Source organism: Hyperolius riggenbachi, chromosome 2 (assembly GCF_040937935.1).
Source record: "Hyperolius riggenbachi isolate aHypRig1 chromosome 2, aHypRig1.pri, whole genome shotgun sequence".
Classification (NCBI taxonomy): domain Eukaryota; kingdom Metazoa; phylum Chordata; class Amphibia; order Anura; family Hyperoliidae; genus Hyperolius; species Hyperolius riggenbachi.
The window spans coordinates 37,674,125-37,695,032 of record NC_090647.1 but is presented as its reverse complement, the minus strand read 5'-3'; the positions used below and the strand labels follow the sequence as shown (position 1 = coordinate 37,695,032).

The following is a 20,908-nucleotide window of genomic DNA, read 5'->3' as shown; positions in this document are numbered from 1 at the left end:
GATTAAATACTAGGCCCCCGCTGACCAAGTTTTTGCAGTGCAGAATCTAAGCCCCGGTTCATCCAAAGCAATAGGAGGATATACCCGCCATTTTAGAGAGACAAGGCCCAGGGAGTATAATAACGAGTGGCCAAAACTCAGGGTGGACGTAGGCAGAGCCCACCAATAAGTGTTGTTCAGTTTAGAAAGGAGGCATCTGGAGGAAAAGTTCTAAAACAACAGCCCAGGCCCAGAGGAAGAATACAGGCCCGCCTAGCCTCAGTTCTCAACCAGGCAGTACAGCATATAACAAATAGGTAGGAGGAAACAGTACTTATCCTGGCAGGGTCTCCACCCAGTCAGTGGCCTCTTTCGGGGTAGAGAAGATATGGACGGTCCCTCCATGTTCCACCCGCAGCTTTGCAGGGAAGATTGTGGCATATTTTATCTCTCTATCCCGTAGGGTTTTCCGGACAACTTCAAAGGACTTACGGAGGCGTTGGGTCTCGGCGGTGAAATCAGGAAAGAGAAGGAGAGACACATTTTCAAATTCCAGCTCTCCAACCCGGCGGGCTTCCCTCAGGGCGAGATCCCTTTCTCGAAAATTGAGGAGGCGGAAGATGAAAGGCCGCGGCCTTGCGCCGGGTGGGGGCCGTTTGGCTGGTATGCGGTGGGCGCGCTCGACCACAAACTGCCGGGAGAAATTCGCCTCTGGGAGTAGTTTCCTAAGTAATTCCTCAGTAAAGGTTGTGGTATCCACCCCTTCAGCGCCCTCCGGCAAACCTACAATCCGGAGATTGTTACGGCGGCATCTGTTCTCCGAGTCCTCCGCTCTGGTCTCCAGTGTGCGAACTCTCTTCAGGAGAGATTGGACATCTGTCGTGTTCGAGGCCGTAGCGCGCTCGTTAGCCTCCCCCCTCACCTCCACGTCCGTCAGGCGACCCCGGATCTGGACTAGGTCCTGCCGTATCAAACCCGTATCCGAGTGGACCTGGTCGATCTTGGCGGAGAGCTTTTCGTCTAGCTTAGCCAGGACCTCGAGGAGAGAAGGATGGTCGTCCTCGGCCTCCGTCGCCATGGTTTGCACTGCCTTGCTGCGTTTCTTGCTAGCGGGCGTCTGGCGTGGGGTTGCTGTATCAGCCACAGGGTCTCTGGACTCCTTTTTATTCTTCCCCGGTGACATGCAGGAGTGTTCACTGGGTCCCCCTCGACCGAATTATCGTGTAAAAAGAGGTAGATAGGGCTATCCAGGATAATATAATAGAATCCTACAGCGGAGACTCGGGAGGCACGTCTGTTCACTCCGCCATCTTGGGTAAGTGTCTGAAAGCGCATGCGTTTTTAATGCGTTTTTCATGCACTGCGCTTAAAAAAAGCGCAGCAGGCACTGCAATTGCGTTTTTCTAAAAACGCATCGCACCAGTGTGTACAAGTCATCACAATTTTCATTCTTTTTCAATAGACCTTGCGATTTTAAAAACGCATGCGTTTTTAAAAAAACGCAGCGCAAGCGCAGCAGTGTGTACAGGCCCTTACACTACATAATATAGACATATGACTATGGTAGGGATTAGATTGTGAGCTCCTTTGAGGGACAGTTAGTGACAAGACAATATATATACTGTACAGCGCTGCGTAATATGGCGCTATATAAATAATATTAATACCCCTGGCAAATTTTGACTTAAAGTTAATTTTATTCAACCAGCAAGTAATTTCTTGATGGGAAATGACATAGGTGTCTCCCAAAAGATAATAAGATGATGTACAAGAGCCGTTATTGTGGAGAAAAAAAACATTTCTCAGCTTTTATTTACATGTAGCAGTAGGGTATTGTACCGTGTTAGCCATCAGTAAAAGCAAGAAGTTTTACATCAGGATGATACCATTTATTGGCTAACTAAAAATGAATAAAAGCTTTTGGCCTTGCAGCCTTCGTCGGGCTTACATCCTGGTATCATCCTGCTTTAAAACTTCTTTTATTTACATTTGAGCAAAAAGTGTCCAGTCCAAAATGATTCATACCCTTCACAAACTGTCACAGTCTGTGCAAAAATCCAAAGTTCTATACCATTCCAAATAGTGAAGGCATGCAAAAAGCTGGTCTGCAATTATAGGAAGCATTTGATTTCTGTGCCAATAAAGGCTTTTTTATTGATTATTGAGAAGGGTGTGAAAAGCTGAGAATTTTTTGTTTTCCACAATAATACCCAGGGTATGCCGCCTGAGGCAAATTTTGGAAAAATTATTGCTGCCGCCGCCCCCCCCCCCCCCCTCGGGGGGGGGGGGGGGGGGCACCGCCGAGCTGGAGGGGTAGCGGGCAGGGCGGGGGTATTGGGCCTAGCGGCGGGGAGGGGGTCGGACCCCCCCCCTCCCTCGCCTGGGTCCCCCGTCCTCCGCTCCCCTCCAGCCTTAAATACATCAGAAGCGCAACTCTCGTAAGAGGCAGTGGGCGGGGAGGACTCACCTCTTCCTCGCTCGATCCAGCGTGCGCTCCACTGACGTCCCTTCCTGCAGCGCCGTCCATTTACAATACAGTGGGCGGCGTTGCAGGAAGTGACGTCAGTGGAGCGCACGCTGGATCGAGGAAGAGGTGAGTCCTCCCCGCCCACTGCCTCTTACGAGTTGCGCTTCTGATGTATTTAAGGCTGGAGGGGAACGGAGGACGGGGGACCCAGGCGAGGGAGGGGGGGTCCGACCCTCCTCCCCGCCGCTAGGCCCAATACCCCCGTCCTGCCCGCTACCCCTCCAGCTGGGTGGCCGGCTCCCCGCACCCACCGACGGGCGGATGCCGCCCTAGAAGTTTGCCGCCTGAGGCAAAAGTTTCACCCCGCCTCATGAGCGGGCCGGCCCTGATTATACCTCTTGTACATTGTCTTCTTATCTTTTGGGAGACACCTATGTCATTTCCCGTCAAAAAAATTACTTGCTGGTTGAATAAAAGTAACATTTGGCAGGGGTATAAGTAATTATGGGCAGCACTGTAAGGCTTTACATAATTTTTCCAATAATTTACCATTGTAGTCCCTGGAAATATTTATAGTTATGTTCCACAGACCTGCTGACACTAATGCAGCTGTGTTTGCCAATTTAGATCATGCTGCAGGGCAGACGGTGGTGAGAAGCCTTGTAATTTGCTGTCCCAATTCAGATATCAGAACTGGGCAGAGCACCATATCTCAGTGACTCACTAAAGAGCAACACATCTCAGTGAACCTCTATAGATCATCACGTCTCAGTGAATTTCTGTAGAGCATCAAATCTCAGTGACTCCATGTCAAGCACCAAATCTCAGTGACTCACTATAGAGCGTCAAATCTCAGTGGATCTCTGGAAAGCACCAAATCTCAGCGACTCTCTGTAGAATACCAAATCTCAATGACTCTCTGTAGAGCACCAAATCTCAGCGACTCTCTGTAGAATACCAGATCTCAGTGACTCTCTGCAGAGCACAAAATCTCAGTGACTCTCTGTAGAGCACCAAATCTCAGCGACTCTCTGTAGAGTACCAAATCTCAGCGACTCTCTGTAGAGCACCAGATCTTAGTGACTCTCTACAGAGCACAATACCTCAGTGACTCTCTGTAGAGTACCTAATCTGAGTGACTCTCTGTAGAGCACCAAATCTCACTGACTCTCTGTAGAGTACTTAAAGCGGACTGAAACCAGGGCTGTGGAGTCGGTCCAAAAATCCTCCGACTCCGACTCCTCAGTTTAGGATTCCACCGACTCCGACTTCGACTCCGACTCCACGACTCCGACTCCTCTAATTTGCATATTACAATTTTGTTGATTAAAAGTATGTAACATGAAATTCGTCTCTTAACTGCCAACGCTTAGGAATTTTACAAGACAACTGAAGTGAGAAGGATATGGAGACTGCTATATTTATTCCCTTTAGACTAAAACTAGTCCTTGGTAAGAGTACTTGTAAAAGGTACAAACCGGAACAAAGAACATCTATCAGGCCCTAGGCAATGTAAGTGTGGGTACATGTAAGAATGATGTGCAGGTACTCTGCAGGGGAATGAGGAGATTGTAAACAGACAACACCTCTGTGTTCAATGTGCACAGCATTCTCAGTGGATTCCCTGTAGCTCTGTGGGGAGTGCATATGTAGAGTATAGTACTACTGTGTAACAAAGTAAACCTGAGACAGATGAAATTAAAGTTTTATACATACCTGGGGCTTCCTCCAGCCGCCTTCAGGATAATCAGTCCCTCGTTGTCCTCCTCCATCACCTGGATCTTCTGCTATGAGTCCAGGTACTTGAGCCAGTCAGGCGTAGTGCGCATGCACACACTCCGCCGCCAGGAGCATACTACACCTGTGCAGCACTATTGCGCAGGTGCAGAATGTTCCTGGCTGTGGGAGCGGCATGCGGTCGGACAGCGCTGACTGGCTGAATTACCAGGACTCATAGCAGAAGATCCAGGTGGTGGAGGAGAGCGAGGCACTGATTAGCCTGAAGGGGGCTGGAGGAAGCCCCAGGTATGTATAAAACTTTACTTTTCATCCGTCTCAGTTACCCTTTAATTTGTAGTCACCAAACCAAATTTTAACAACATATCAAATTATTTGATTTCATCAGCAAAGGGAGTGCATACATTTGCATAAATCAGCATCAATGCTGAATTATTTCCATCTCGTTAACCATCTCTATTAGTGACACAGCTACACATCAGGCTTTATTCTTACAGCATAGATGTTATTTAGTATATATAAGAGATTCCTGTGTACACATCATATATACCAGGGGTCTCAAACTCAATTTACCCGGGGGCCGCAGGAGGCAAAGTCAGGATGAGGCTGGGCCGCATAAGGGAGTTCACGTGTCCCCGCCGCAAAACGAGGGCTGCAGAGCCCCCAAATCGCCCCGGGGGCAATCCGCCGGCATTTCCTGGAAGGGGCAGAGCTTTCAGCTTCAGCTCTGCCCCTCCTGACGTCAATCGCGGCGGATCGCCGCCTCTGCCCGCCCACTCTAAACATAAAAAAGAAAATTGGGAAAAAATGCCCGGAATCTTCATACAGCCATATTACGGCTGTATAGCGATCCCTGGCCAAAGCGCTGCGGCTGCGTATGGACCCCCTGGAAACTCTGTCAGGAAATGTATTGCTCTTTCTTTTGATACATGTAAAATTACACTACCGTTAGGCTTGCTACTAAAAGTGACATTTACCGCATTTAAAAGTATACTATTTTCCTTCGAAACTTTAAAATCGATTTTCTCAAGAACTATAAGGTCTTTTTGAAAAATTGTTTTTTCCTCTTATTCCTAATGATCTCCTTAACATATCCTGCAAATTTAGGGTTTCTAGCATTTAAGGTGGATTTGCTATTAACCATTAAAGTCGGCGGGTTTTTAAATGTGTATTTTTTTCCTTTGCAACTTTAAAATCGATTTTCTCAAAAACTATAAGGCCGATTTGAAAAATTTTTTTTTCCTCTTGTAGCCACTGGGGGCCCCTACAAGCTCTGGGGCCCTGGGGCCACAAAATATTGTATCGCGGGCCGCAAATGGCCCGCGGGCCGCGAGTTTGAGACCCCTGATATATACAGTCACAATCAGATATGTATATCTGACCTTAAAAATACGGGGACTGCTTTATTGAAGCAGCACAAGTAACTAATTTTGATTGGTTTATTTCAGTTTTGTGGACTAAGCACAGCTATTACTGTATATATACTGTATATATACATTATTTTTAATGACTATTATCTGAGAAATAGAACATTTTATCATATTTTCTATTTTAATTACAGTTACAAATTCATTAGGAGTCGGAGTCGGTGCATTTTTTCCCGACTCCGACTCCGACTCCAGGCACCCAAAATTGCCCGACTCCACGACTCCGACTCCACGACTCCGACTCCACAGCCCTGACTGAAACCAAACATTTTTTTAATTCAAAATATTTAGTTGCACCACTCTGACACATACAAAGATAAATAAACACTCCTTCAAGCCTATGAGCATTTCAGTACATGCTTTTCACCCTTCTCTTTTCATAACTAGGGTTATACAGGTGGCAGCCAGTAGCAATTCCTCCTTTGCCGGACACCTCCTACTCCACCAGTCTGCCGGATTCTGCCCCGGCAATATGAAAGGAAGGGAGGGGTTCCTCCAATAAATGTAAAATATTTTATATTTCTCATCATGCAGCTGAAAAAAAGCTGCTATTTATTATACTTGTATTTTTTAATTTGGGTCCACTTTAATCTGAGTGACTCTCTGTAGAGCACCAAATCTCAGTGACTCTCTGTAGAGCACCAGATCTCAGTGACTCTCTGTAGATCACCAAATCTGAGTGACTCTCTGTAGAGCACCAAAACTCAGTGACTCTCTGTAGAATACCTAATCTGAGTGACTCTCTGTAGAGCACCAAATCTCAGTGACTCTCTGTAGAGCACCAGATCTCAGTGACTCTCTGTAGAGCACCAGATCTCAGTGACTCTCTGTAGAGCACCAGATCTCAGTGACTGTCTGTACAGCACCAAATCTCAGTGACTGTCTGTAGAGCACAGAACCTCAGCGACTCTCTGTAGAGCACCAGATCTTAGTGACTCTCAGCAGAGCACAAAACCTCAGCGACTCTCTGTAGAGTACCTAATCTGAGTGACTCTCTGTAGAGCACCAAATCTCATGGACTCTCTGTAGAGCACTAAATCTCAGTGACTTTCTGTAGAGCACCAGATCTCAGTGACTCTCTGTAGAGCACCAAATCTCAGTGACTCTCTGTAGAGCACCAAATCTCAATGACTCTCTGCAGAGCACCAAATCTCATTGACTCTCTGTAGAGCACCAAATCTCAGTGATTTTCTGGAGAGTACCTAATCTCACCAAATCTTTACACAGTTACCAAATCTTATCGAGAGTAAAACATGTCAATGAATCTCCATAGTGTACTAAATCTAAGGGAATACAGACTTCCAAATCTCAGTGACTCTCTGTAGAGTACCACTGTTCATGTTATGCTGACCACAGCAGAAACGGGTCATGTGATGTACAGTTTAGATTTTGCTGCACATGACGAGTGAGGTGTAAAGCACTGACCTGTGTTTTGTCTGTTTTGATAAAGTTTTCTTCTCCTTCACCCAGGTTCCGCTTTTGAGGGAGGAGTCCTATCAGTGACGCAGCGGCACTGACGAGTGTTGGAGGTACTCCGCAGAGGAGGGTTGGGGCTGTTTTGTCATCCTGGTTGTATTATACTGGATTAGTTCGCTATGAACATGAAGATTCAGCTTCTCATTGGGACTTTATTAACCTTCATTCTACATACAAGGATATGCCAAAGCATCAAATGGATGTAAGTATCACAGCTAAAATAGGATTCTTTTTCCTTAAAGAGACTCTGTAAGAAAATGTTGAGCCTTATTTCTTCTATCCTATAAGTTCTTATACCTGTTCTAATGTGCTCTGTCTTACTGCAGCCTTTCCTAGTTGCACAGTGGCTGTATTATCTCTGTTATATGATCTAATCTTCTTTCCTCTGTTGGCTCTGTCAGGCTCAGGCACTCAGGCTGGAATGTGCAGCTCTGCTTGTGATTGGATAGAAGCTATACACACCCTCTCCAGGCCCCCTGCAAGCTCTGTATGAGTCACAGACTGAGCTTCTCTGAGCCTATCACACTCTGGTTAGCAGCTATGTCTTTTGTTTGTAAACACTGCCTAAAACTGGCAATTACAAGCCAGGATTGCAGCAGGGAGCGGCAGAAACAGCACAGAGGGGCCCAGGAGAACATAATGAATAGCATGGTATGCTTTTTATTGTAAGAATTTTAGAGTACAGATTCTCTTTAAAGACATTCTTCCAGCGCTGCGTAATATGTTGGCGCTATATAAATCTAATAAATAATAATCTATATATATAAAATCGTGTGTGTGTGTGTGTGTGTGTGTGTGTGTGTGTGTGTGTGTGTGTGTGTGTGTGTGTGTGTGTGTGTGTGTGTGTGTGTGTGTGTGTGTGTGTGTGTGTGTGTGTGTGTGTGTGTGTGTGTGTGTGTGTGTGTGTGTGTGTGTGTGTGTGTGTGTGTGTGTGTGTGTGTGTGTGTGTGTGTGTGTGTGTGTGTGTGTGTGTGTGTGTGTGTGTGTGTGTGTGTGTGTGTGTGCCGCGATCACGCGAAAACGGCTTGACCGATTTGAACGAAACTTGGTACACAGATCCCTTACTACCTGGGATGATATGTTCTGGGGGTCTCGCGGCCCCCCTGCACACGTAGGCGGAGCTACAAACAGCCAATCAGATTTCACCCATTCAAGTCAATGGAAAAAATATAAAAGGCTGCAATTCTCACAGTAATCAAGCCAGAGTCCCCACACATGGCACAGTTGGTCACTTGGTGACCGAGGTTACAAATCCAGGAAAAGTGGGCGGAGCATAAAACTGCCAATCAAATTTCAGCCATTCATTTAAATGGGAAAATGTAAACTGCAGCCATTCTTAGACTGTTAATCGCAGGGTTCTCAAACTTGGTACACTTGGTCACTGGGTGAATACGATTACGATTCAAGAAAATGGGTGGAGCCTACAACAGCCAATCAAAATTCACCTATTGATTTTCAAGGGGAATATTTAAACTGCTGCTATTCTTACACTTTTAATGGCAGAGGCTTCAAACCTGCTACAGTCGGTCATTGGGTGACTGGGGTCCAAATTCACTAAAGGGGCGGGGCCACATACAGCCAATCAGATTTCCTTGGTGAATAAACTGCTTCCATTCACATATTTTTTTATGCCAGGAACCTGAAAGCTCATAAACTTGGTCATTGAGTGACTGTGTGTGTCAAGGTTACAAAAAGTGGGCGGAGCCAAAAAACTTTTATTGGGAAAATATAAACTGCAGCCATTTTTACACCGTTAATGGCAGGGTTCTCAAACTTTGCACAGTTGGTCACTGGGTGACTGAGATTAAGATTTTGGAAGGTGGGTGGAGCCTACAACAGCCAATAAAAATTCACCTTTTGATTTTGAAAGGGAATATTTCATCTGCTACCATTCTCTTATACTGTGAAAAGACAAACAAACTAACAAACTAAGAGCCTGCACTTACTCAACCGCGTAGTGTAGCCTGTATACTGCTAAGCAGGATTGACAGCAACAGTGAACTGGGATAGCAGAAAAATAGAAAAATGTGCCGTCACTCCACAGGCTGTAATATATAACACTTTATTGTTCCAAAAAAGACACACATGGGGGTAGCAATAAAACCAATTAAAAACACTGGAGCGCTCCTGCTACAGACATTCCACGTTCCTCACACTCAATCCACCACCCATACAGCGGTACCGGTACCTCTAACTGGTGTCTAAACTGCTGTGGGGGGGGGGTGTGTATCATCCTGAGCGGGATCGTGGGCAGTCCGTGGGCGTCATAGCTGTCAGCTGGGGACAGGTTGATTACCAAGAAACAACATTGGGTAGTGTGTAATCTTCACCCGCGTATGCGGGACTCACCACTCTTCATCCAACTTGTGTCTTGCGGTGGCTGCTGTGCGCACAGCTGGGGCTGACTTGACTTCACCGGTCCTCAATCCCGAAGGGAGAGGCTCCCGGCCACAAGATTCCTACACCCAGTTGAAGTTCGCAGAGGGCGGACGCAACGCGTAGGTGGGCGGGGTTACAACCCGCAGCTGCTCTGGAGCGTTCAGGAGCGTCTCTCAGCAGGGACTTTTTGTTGGAGGTGCTGGCCCGATTGGGAATCTTGTGGCCGGGAGCCTCTCCCTTCGGGATTGAGGACCGGTGAAGTCAAGTCAGCCCCAGCTGTGCGCACAGCAGCCACCGCAAGACACAAGTTGGATGAAGAGTGGTGAGTCCCGCATACGCGGGTGAAGATTACACACTACCCAATGTTGTTTCTTGGTAATCAACCTGTCCCCAGCTGACAGCTATGACGCCCACGGACTGCCCACGATCCCGCTCAGGATGATACACACCCCCCCCCCACAGCAGTTTAGACACCAGTTAGAGGTACCGGTACCGCTGTATGGGTGGTGGATTGAGTGTGAGGAACGTGGAATGTCTGTAGCAGGAGCGCTCCAGTGTTTTTAATTGGTTTTATTGCTACCCCCATGTGTGTCTTTTTTGGAACAATAAAGTGTTATATATTACAGCCTGTGGAGTGACGGCACATTTTTCTATTTTTCTGTTATACTGTGAAAAGCAGATTACTCAAACCTGGTACAGTTGGTCGCTGGGTGACTGGGGTCCAAATTCGGAAAGGGGGCGGAGCCACAAACAGCCAGATTTGTTTATTTTTCAATGGGAATATACAGAGTATTGATACCAAGGACCCCAAAGCCGATAAACTTGATAACTGAGTGACTGTATGTCAAGGTTAGAAAAAGTGGGCGGTGCCAACAACTACATTTTTTACATTGCAGGGTTCCCAAACTTTACACAATTGGCTACTGGGTGACTGGGATGAATATTCAGAAATGTAGGTGGAGCCTACAACAGCCAATCAAAATGTACCTATTGATTTTCAAGGGGAATATTCCCATTGCTACCATTCTCACACTGTTAGTGGCAGAGGCCTCAAACCTGATACAGTCAGTCATTGAGTGACTAGGGTCCAAATTCACTAAAGGGGTGGAGCCACAAACAGCCAATCAGATTTGTTAGATTGATTTCAGCCATTCTGTTATTGGCAGGGTTCTCAAACGTGACACAGTTGGCCACTGGGTGACTGGGACTAATATTCAGAAAAGTGGGTGGAGCCTACTGCAGCCAATCAAAATTCACCTTTTGATTTTTAAGGGGAATATTTACATTGCTGCCATTCATGCACTCTTAATGGCAGAGGCCTAAAATCTTCTACAGTCAGTCACTGGGAGACTGGGGTTTAAATTCTGAAGGGATCAGGCCAAAAACAGCCAATTAGATTTGTTTAATTTCAATGGTAAAATGCAAAAATGTTCAAATTCAGTAAAGGTGCGGAGCCAAAAACAGCCAGATTTCTTTGCTGGATAAACTGCTTCCATTAGCACAATTTTGATGCCACGAACCCAAAAGCTCACAAACTTGGTCATTGAGTAGTGACTGTGTGTCCAGGTTACAAAAAGTGGGTGGAGTTAAAAACAGATTTTTCTGGGAAATTGTAAACTGCAGCCCTTTTACTGGGTGACTGGGATTAATATTCTGAAAGGTGGGAGGAGCCTAAAAATGGCAATCAAAAATCACATGTCACTTTTCAAGGAGAATATTAAAATTGCTGCCATTCTTGCACTTATGGCACAAGCCTCAAACCTGGTACAGTTGGTCATTGGGTCACTGGGGTTCAAATTCAGAAAAGGGGACAGAGCCACAAACGGTGAATCAGATTTGTTTTATTTCATGGGAAAATACAAATTATTGATGCCAAGGACCCCAAAACTCACAAGCTTGGTCATTAAGTAGTAATTTTGTGTCCAGGTTACAAAAAGTGGGCAGAGCCAAAAACAAATTTCACTGGGAAAGTGTAAACTGCAGCCCTTCTTACACTGTTTATGGCAGGGTTCACAAACTTTGCCCAGATGGTCACTGAGTGACTGAGATTAATATTCAGGGAAGTGGGTGGAGCCTATAATAGCCAATCAAAATTCACCTGTTGATTTTCAAGTGGAATATTTAAATTGCTGCCATTTTTACACTGTTAATAGCAGATGCCTCAAACCTGTTACAGTTGGTCATTGGGTGACTGGGGTTCAAATGCTGGAGAGGGGCGGAGCCACAAACGGCCTATCTGATTTGTTTAATTTCTATGGGAATATACAAATTATTGATGCCAAGGACCCCAAATCTCACAAACTTAGTCATTGAGTGTTTGTGCGTTAGGGTTAGAAAGTGGGCGGAGCCCACACCAGTCAAATACATACCCGGGCAACGCCGGGTCATCAGTGGGTGGAGACAAATACAAATTTTACTGGGAAAATGTAAACTGCAGCCATTCTTACATTGTTAATGGCAGGGTTTTTAAACTTTGCACAGTTGGTGACTGGGTGACTGGGATTAATATTCAGAAAGTGGGTGGAGCCTACAAAAGTAGGCTCCACCTATTGCTTTTCAAGGGGAATATTTAATTGCTACCATTCTTGAACTGTTAATAGCACAGGCCTCAAACCTGGTACAGTTGGTTATTGGGTGACTGGGGTTCAAATTCAGAAAAGGGTGTGGAGCCACAAACAGCCAATCTGATTTTTTCATTTAAATGCAAATTATTGATACCAAAGACAGCAAAGCTCACAAACTTGGTCAGTGAGTAATTGTGTGTTAGGGTTGGAAAAAGTATGCAGAGCCAACACCAGCCAAATACATACCCGGGCAACGCCGGGCAATCAGCTAGTAATAATAATAATAATGTAAACTTATGGTGGCCACACACGTTACAATTTTTTTTTCGATTTGACAATTTCTATAGTTTTTTCACTTAAATTAAAATTAGACTCTCGTATGTTTGATTTTGACACAATCACGACAAAACGTTTGAATAGAAGATATGAATTAGTTGTAAATATATACATTTTCATTTATAAATGTGTATGGAGAGCTGTGTGCCAATACTGCTGTGTATAAAGGCACAACACAAACAGCCTTAGAAAATCTACCTCACGATACATTAACAAATCTGTTCCTCATTCAACAACACTACATTTATTACAGTGAAGAGATGCATTCTATCTAATGTGTCACTTTGTCAAATGGCAAATAAAGTTTCTTTATTCTTGAATGTAAACTTAAAATGTATTGTCGAATGACTTTCATACAACCCTCCACACACCATTCAATTTCTGACAAAATTGATCTGATTTTCCCAACCTTTCCGATTGATATTAATAGAGAAACCCAACATTTCGATCAAATTTATCGGTTGAAAAAAAAAAACAATTCTCTCGATTTTTTTCTTTCCACACAATCAATCGTTTTAATAGAATTGGGGTAAAATCGAACAGAAAATGTGTAACATGTATGACCACAATAAGACCTCTGATGAGTGATTTTCCCATCAGTTTCTTATTTCCTTTTCTTAAAGGACTTCCGAGGCCAAAATCTGCCCCCAAAATGTAAAAAAAGTTAACTACCTGCATGACTTTGTATGGCACCGAGGACGCCGTCCGCGCCCTCAGTGCCGGTCCGCCGGGTCCCCGACTCTCAATATGACCCCGAATGGCTCCCGACCCCACGGCCAGGGTCGGGCTCTGCTGCCTGTATAAAGATGGCCGCCGGCCCTGGCCGCGGCTGCGCACTCGGCATGGCCGCTACTGCGGCTGCGCAGCACTAGGGCCAACCCCCCGATCCACGCAACAGGCTGTTTCCTGTTGCGTGGATCGGGGGTTGGCCCTAGTGCTGCGCAGCCGCAGTAGCGGCCATGCGGAGTGCGCAGCCGCGGCCAGGGCCGGCGACCATCTTTATACAGGCAGCAGAGCCCGACCCTGGCCATGGGGTTGGGAGCCATTCGGGGTCATATTGAGAGTCGGGGACCCGGCGGACCGGCACGGAGGGCGTGGACGGCGTCCTTCGTGCCATACAAAGTCATGCAGGTAGTTAACTTTTTTTACATTTTGGGGGCAGATTTTGGCCCCGGAAGTCCTTTAAGTCTGTGGCAAGTGTAACTGAATATCTGGCAAAAAAATAAATCATAATTTAAAGAACAACTGAAGTGAGAAATATATGGAGGCTGCCATATTTATTTCCTTTTAAGCAATGCCAGTTGCCCGGCAGCCCTGCTGGTCTATTTGGCTGCGGTAGTGTCTGAATCACACCAGAAACCAGAATGCAGCTAATCTTGTGAGATCTGACAATGATGTCAGAAACACTTGTTCTGCTGCATGCTTGTTCAGGGTCTAAAAGTATTAATGGCAGAGGATCAGCATGACTTCCTGGTAACTGGTATGGCTTAGAAGGAAATAAAAATGTCAGCCTCCAAATTTCTCACGCTTCAATTGTCCTTTAAAGGTTTTGTCAGGCTAATGTTTTTTTTTTTTATTATTCGTATTGTGTGAAATATAGCATAAGCACACCGTTTTCTGCATTACTTAAACCAATGTTATTATTATTTGTTTTTATTAACTGGCTGGCTAAGTTTGCGAGGCAGAATTCCTACGTGAATGTCAGATACGGCTTGGCTCCTCCCACTATCCCATCATCCCACTCCGGGGATAGCCAATCAGAGTAGTCTGTGTATAGTAACCTAGGATCATAATGTTTGGTTAATATACAGCCAATCACTAAACCTATATGTGGTCTGGTCACGTGGGGAGGGTTGTGAAGCGGGGGTGGGGGGGGGAGGAAGGGGAGTGGGGGGGGGGAGGATTATGATTAGGGTAGTCCTAAAATCCCTAAATTTCCAGGACTACCCTAGTCATAATTCAAAAATGGAGACTGCACACAAAAGGCTTCAGCAACAAGCTGTATTAGTGAGCATGTAGAGGGACATACACACCAGAGGAAGGGCTCCGCCCGAAACATGTTGTGTACGTCCCTCTACATGCTCACTAACACAGCTTGTTGCTGAAGCCTTTTGTGTGCAGTCTCCATTTTTGAATTTGTACTACAGTGGAGCAGGAGTGGTGTACCTGCAGGAGGAGTGCACCGGCACGAGGGTCTATCCTAGGCCCACAAGGTGGGTGACGTGCGAACCTTTGGAGCTATACTACCCTAGTCGTAACCCTCCCCCCCCCCCCGGCCTCACAACCCCCCCCCCCCCCCGGCCTCACAACCGCTGTGGAAGATAATAACCGGTTACTATTGGTTGCTGTGTGTTTATGTGGTCTGGCTCTTTTGTTATATAATAAATCCAGATTAGCTTTCAGGAAATAATCTGGGATATACATCTATTTTTTCTGTAATAATGCCACAATTCCTAAAACTCGGCGAATATTACAAATGCCTTGAGTGCTCTAATCAGTAAAGTCAATATTTGTCTCCGGGCGATTGGCTGCTTGCCCCAGAAATGTTTTTTGGTTAATTTTAAGAATGCAATAAAAAAGGATAAGTGTAGCCACAGTTACATGGAAGAAACAGCTGGTTCTATTGAACATTTTGTGAACTGTGAATTCACTAAGGTTGTGGCGTCATGGAAAACTAAACCTACCGACTTTGGTAAATACCTCAATATATGTCAGTTCACGAAGATTAAAGCATGCAGTAAAATAAGTAAGATGTGCAGTATCTCCAGCCTGGAGCTGTCGGTAACTACTGCAGCCATTTAGAAAGTTATAGAAGGCAGTGTTCTCCCTAGAATTTTTTTTCAGCCGGGTGGCATGAAAAAGTAGCCGAGTGGAGCGTCATGGGGGAATGCAACTCTGCTTACAGCATAGGAGGAGGATGAGGAGGCGTGCTGATGACAGCCGGGTGCTCACTATAATTAGCTGGGTGGACCACCAGACTAAAAAAGCCTGGGGAGAACACTGAAAGTAAGAAACTAGAGCAGAGAAAAGGGAAAAAGTAATTAAAAGGGACATGAACTGAGCTTTAGGCTAAGTTCACAGTGGGAATGTTACAAGGGACCTGATTCACAAAGATCTTCTGTTAAATGATCTCAACTTATTTATTAACTCACAATTTATCTCTCCTTAAATGACTTAAAGTGATCCTTAAGTCAAATGTAAAAAATGAGATTTACTCACCTGGGACTTCCCTCAGCCCCCAGCAGCTGATCGGTGCCCTCGCAGCTCCGCTCCGATGTCCCAGGACCCGCCGGCGAACCAGGAGGCCACAATAGCAGCATAGGGGGCGATATACAGGCTGGGAACGCGAACAATCACTCGCGTTCCCACGCCTGTCGGCCGGAACTTGTCTACATATCTTATCTAAAGTTTAGATAGTTTACACAGCAAATCCAGCTGCAAACAGCTTCAATAGAATATGTATATTTCTTCCTGTGATACAATGACAGTAGCCATGTTGTTTGTAAACATTACACACAGGCAGGCTTATCTGCATCTTCAGCACACAGCCTGTGAAAAAAACCTAATCCTCCCTCCTCCCCTCTGCCTCTGAAAGCTCTGGCTAGTAATACCTCCCCCTCCTCCTGCCCAGACTGAGCTCCCATGAGCCCTCGCTACTGTCTGAAAATGCCAAGGCTCTCTGAAAAGTTGTGGGCGAGGCTTGTTTAGTTTATAGGGAATTAGAGTATTAAAACAAAAACAAAAAAGTATTTGGCTTGAGGAATGCCCTATAAACTATAGGAAAGGAACACAAGTATGCAATAAGTAAAAGTTCATCTTGGATCCACTTTAACTCATTGTTTAGCTCTCCTTATTTGACATAACTCATGGTTTAGCTCTTCTTATCTATTTAGCTACTGAATTATCTCTCCTTATTTGTTTATCTCATGTAATATCACTCCTTTAAGGTGAAAAATAAGTAACCTTTGTGAATCAACCCCCATGTTGCGACGTTAAGGGCGCACAATGCAACTACAGTATAACGCAACACTGAGTTGCACAATGCGGACTGTGGTGCCACATGTTAGGTCGCATTGCTTTATGGAGTATGTGCTTATGGCGCATGCACTATTAAAAACACGGAAGTGATGGATGACCATTGATTATCTTATTTACTCTGCACCTGCCGCGTTTAAGCTATGATCTTATTGATGAAGATAAATGACCAGTAAAAAGAGTTATTTTTTGGGGCTTCAGAGGGACTCCGAGCACCTCTCATGGGTATGCCTTTAAGACTCCGGCCAGTACTGCAAAGTACTTCAAGATGCATACCTTTCTGTAGCTTGTGCTCTCCTCTTTCAATTGATGCCTGAATCGCCGTTCTACACCAAATAGTTTTCGTTCAATTTAAAAATCGTGGCTGTCATCTTGGCTATGTTATAACTTCTGAGTCACCCCTGTCTTCTCTGTTAGAGAAGTGCATCACTGAATGTGACACGCATGGCCATTGCAAGAGGCTCCTCCAGAGGGGTCATAGCACGACTTTGTTGGAAGTCGTCTGGCTTAAAGGCATGCCCATGAGAGGTGCTCGGAGTCCCTTTAAAACTGGAAGCAAGCCGTAATTATGTATTAGCAACTCATTGAGTGCAATGTCTAGTCCTGGCTGAGATGCAAACCTGGGGATCCACACTGCAGGCAAAAGTGCTGCCACCATCCCCCCCAACTCTCCAAACAATATGAAAGAGAGACGTCATCATTACCAGCTTACCATGTTATATGATAGGTGAGGTAACGCTTTTATATAGCGGAGGCTGGAAGCTGCTGTTCTATATGAAGCAAAGTTGGTCAGTGGCTGGTGGGAATGGCTGATCTTACAGGCTTATGTGAACAGGTGACCAGTAGTGACCAGTAGTGGACATTCACACTTGTTCTCAGTGCAATTTCCTGCATGTTGGGATTTTTCTATTTTTTCCGTCCATATGCAAAGTTTAATTTGTGATATTTCTGTGAATATAAATGAAGTAAATTTACATGAAAGCATATCTTATTAAAGGGAACCTAAACTGAGAGGGATATGGATGTTTCCTTTTTAAACAATACCAGTTGCCTGGCAGTCCTGTGTTCTCTTTGGCTGCAGTAGTGGATGAATCACACACCTGAAACAAGCATGCAGCTAATCCAGTGTGACTTCAGTCAGAGCACCAGATCTGTATGCTTGTTCAGGGGCTGTGGCTAAAAGTATTAGAGACACAGGATCAGCAGGAGAGTCAGGCAACTGGTATTATTTTATAAGGAAAAATTCACATCCTCCTCAGCTTAGGTTCCCTTTAACTTCAAAACCTTGCATGATTTTTCACATATCACATGCAAAAAAAAAAAAAAAGACCTGCTGTCCGAATTTTTAACGTAGAAATTAATGCACAAAGACTTGCGATTCATTGGAAATACATTAGATGTGCGGTCATCCTGATTTTGGGCTTGATTCACTAAGCTGCGCTGCTACAGCAACACAGCTTAACCTGGATCCAGTAGCTTCAAAGTACGAGAGCTTCAAAGTATGAGGTTCCTGGACTTTGATTGGCCCTGTAGGCTGCCTGTGACGGGCCAATCAAAGTGCAGGAATCTCGTACTTTGAGGCTACAGGACCCGCCGGGCTCCGGGCCTGTTCAGTGGAGCGCTTGTTAAGAGTAACGAAGCACCCTTTACAATATCTAAGCACAGCGTAATTTCACTGCTATGGCTGCATAGCGTGCACAGGCTATTATAACACTCTCTGCATTGCTTAAGCTGCGCTGCCACAGCAGTGAATCAAGTCCTTTGTGCGGTAAGACTTAACGCATGTTCGAACTCTTGCACAGGACATAAAGAAAACAGAGAAATGCACCCTGCATGTATTTAGAGAGTTTAGCCTGTCTAATCCCCCCTCATCTGACCCTAATCACAAGTGTAATTTGATCTCTCAGCTGTCAGCTGGCTGCCTCAGCTGAGCAGCTAATTTCTAAACACAGGATGTTAACCCTCTGTCTGCTGCCATCAAAGCAGGAAGTAGACACACTGCAGATTTATTGCAGGATTTGTGTCAGCTGTAACAAAGAAACGTTTTTCTTTAAAGGTTATTATGCTGTTGCTCATCTTGTAGAGCAGAGAGGAAGTTCTGAGTACAGGTCTGTTTTAAAGAGTAACTGTCGGGCATAAAATCAAAAATCAATTCTGTATTTTTATCTGGTAAACAAGTAATAAGGATGCTAACCAGGCAATACAAAAGTTAAAATCTCTATTACTTTTCTTGTTTATAAATGATCATTCCCCAGTTTACCTGACTCTTATTTGGTACGCTGTCGCAAAAAGGAAGTTTCAGGGCATGCTGGGTTGTCTTTTTTTTGCTTCTGTACATTAGTTTAGTCTGAGGGGAAATAAAGAAGCAAAAAAAGACAACCCAGCATGCCCTGCAACTTTCTTTATGCGGCAATGTACCAAATAAGAGTCAGGTAAACTGGGGAATGATCAATTATAAACAAGACAAGTAATAGAGATTTTAACTTTTGGATTGCCTGATTTGTATCCGTATTACTTGTTTACCAGATAAAAATAAATAATTGATTTTTGATTGTATGCCCGACAGTTACTCTTTAATGTGGTTTAATGATTACACCCCAATGTGGGAGCACAGGAGAAGGTTGTGGAGGGTGGGGGGGTATTCAGGAATCAGTGAGGAGATACACAGAGGGGGCAGGTTGTGGAGTATTTTGTGGATTAGATTTAGGATCTTGAGCTGGATTTCCTAGTTAATTGGCAGCCTGCATGTTTACACCGCCCCGTTACTCGTCCAGCGCAACAATTACGCAATTATCATTTATCCGGACCCTGACAGATCGCAGCGCTGTACGGTTTTATGGCTCCGGACTGATCCTGGCTGGAACAGTTGTTTCCCCAGTGCGGTTTCCTGGGGAGTTCTTCCGCCACACGCACCAGCCTTCCAAGTCTCTCTCATAAAGCTGAGATCCTCGCTGGGGAAAGTTATTTCTTAATATTGCAGACAAGTTTTATAAGTACTGTAAAGCCAAAAGTCAGCCACATTTCCGCGACCCTCTGAAGATAGCCTCCAGATATAAAGCGGGCCTCTAGCCAAAGCTTATTTTTAGTTTTCTGGACAGGGAAGGGAAGAGGTGGAACTAAAGATGGGAAGGAGGAATGCGTTTCCATTCGCTCATCTTTTCGTGACGGATGGCCAATTGTTGCGAAAAGTTATTTTGGAAAAAAGCAAAAATCTCCTCTGTGAATAGTTTACGACTGTCAAATATTGTGAGCACATCTAAAAGCTCGTACCCACGTCACATTTTTTTGCGCAGCGTTTTTGTTTTTTTGAGCGACGATCGATTGTTTCTGCAATTTACATTGCGCATGATTACATAAATACCAGCGATCATTGATACCGGTACTTTGTTCAATGAACGGGACCTGTGTTCCCAATCATTGATCGGTGTACTAGTACACCACCACGGAGGTGGGGGTTGGTTCAATTTGCGCGCGTCAGAGAGCAATCGCGGAGCGTAGATATACCGCCGCTGACGCAGCTAGTGGTTAACTTGTGATTCCTCTCTGCTTATTGGTCCTCTCATGATCTGTCGCCCGTAGGCCCTGATTTGTGAAGTGCCGGTAACATTAACGTGTGTTCCCATAGTGGCGTTTTTCACAAGCAGCATAATGGACATTGCGCAAATAGCGTAGCCCCCCATATGTACAAAACACACGTGTTGCTTGTACTGTATAACAGGCACTACACTATTTGTGTTGCATGTATAAGATATTGTAAAAAAGAGCAATTGTGTTTTTTTTTTTTTTTTTACAGTTTCTCTCTAAAGGGAATCTGAAGTGAAAATAAACTTATGAGATAATAAATTACATCTGTAGTACAGCTAAGAAATAAAACATTAGTAAAACAGATATGAGTCTCATATTGTTTCCAGTACAGGAAGAGTTAAGAAACTTCACTTGTTATCTATGCAAAAGCGCTTCTCTGAGCTCTCTAATTTACTTAGAGCAGTGCTATTTTCTGAAGCACTTTTAGAGCAAAGAAACAGAGAGGCCTCATCCACACCTAAAATCGAAAACTCAAGCATTTTGCGATTTTGTGCGCTGCGTTTCTGCTAAAAGCGCTTTTCCAGAACGGTTTTGTAACTGACTCTCTGACGCAAGTCAGGAAGTGAACTCTTCGACCCAGAAAATAAGTACAATGTATTTATTCTTAAAAACGCTCACACAATTGCTGCACAAAGTTATTTTGTGAGCGTTTGCGTTTTTCCTATACCTTCCATTGAGGCAAAATCGCCTCAAAAATGGTACAAGCAGCGCTTTGCTGAACGGATCGGAAACGAACCGCTCAGATGTGAACTCTCTCATAAGGAATCATTGCACAGGCTTTTTTAGGGGAAATCGCCTGCGCTTGAAAAAAGGGCAAAAAACGCCCTTAGTGTGAACGAGGCCTGAAAACAACTTCTGATAAGATTTTACTGCAGGAAAGTAGTAAACGATCATTAGCTCTGCTCTATTTCATAGTTTAAAAT

The 20,908-nt window shown here is 44.8% G+C and overlaps 1 protein-coding gene across 3 annotated transcripts in view; it reads left to right on the top strand.

Moving 5' to 3' along the window:
- WNT11 (Wnt family member 11) overlaps positions 1–20,908 on the top strand; it is a 136,097-nt gene that overhangs the window by 50,548 nt on the left and 64,641 nt on the right. For all 3 annotated transcript variants that reach the window (XM_068266650.1, XM_068266651.1, XM_068266652.1), the window contains exon 2: positions 7,081–7,288. In XM_068266650.1, coding sequence (XP_068122751.1) covers positions 7,206–7,288 — 83 coding nt within the window. In that variant the 5' untranslated portion in view covers positions 7,081–7,205. The remainder of the gene's footprint in view (positions 1–7,080; positions 7,289–20,908) is intronic.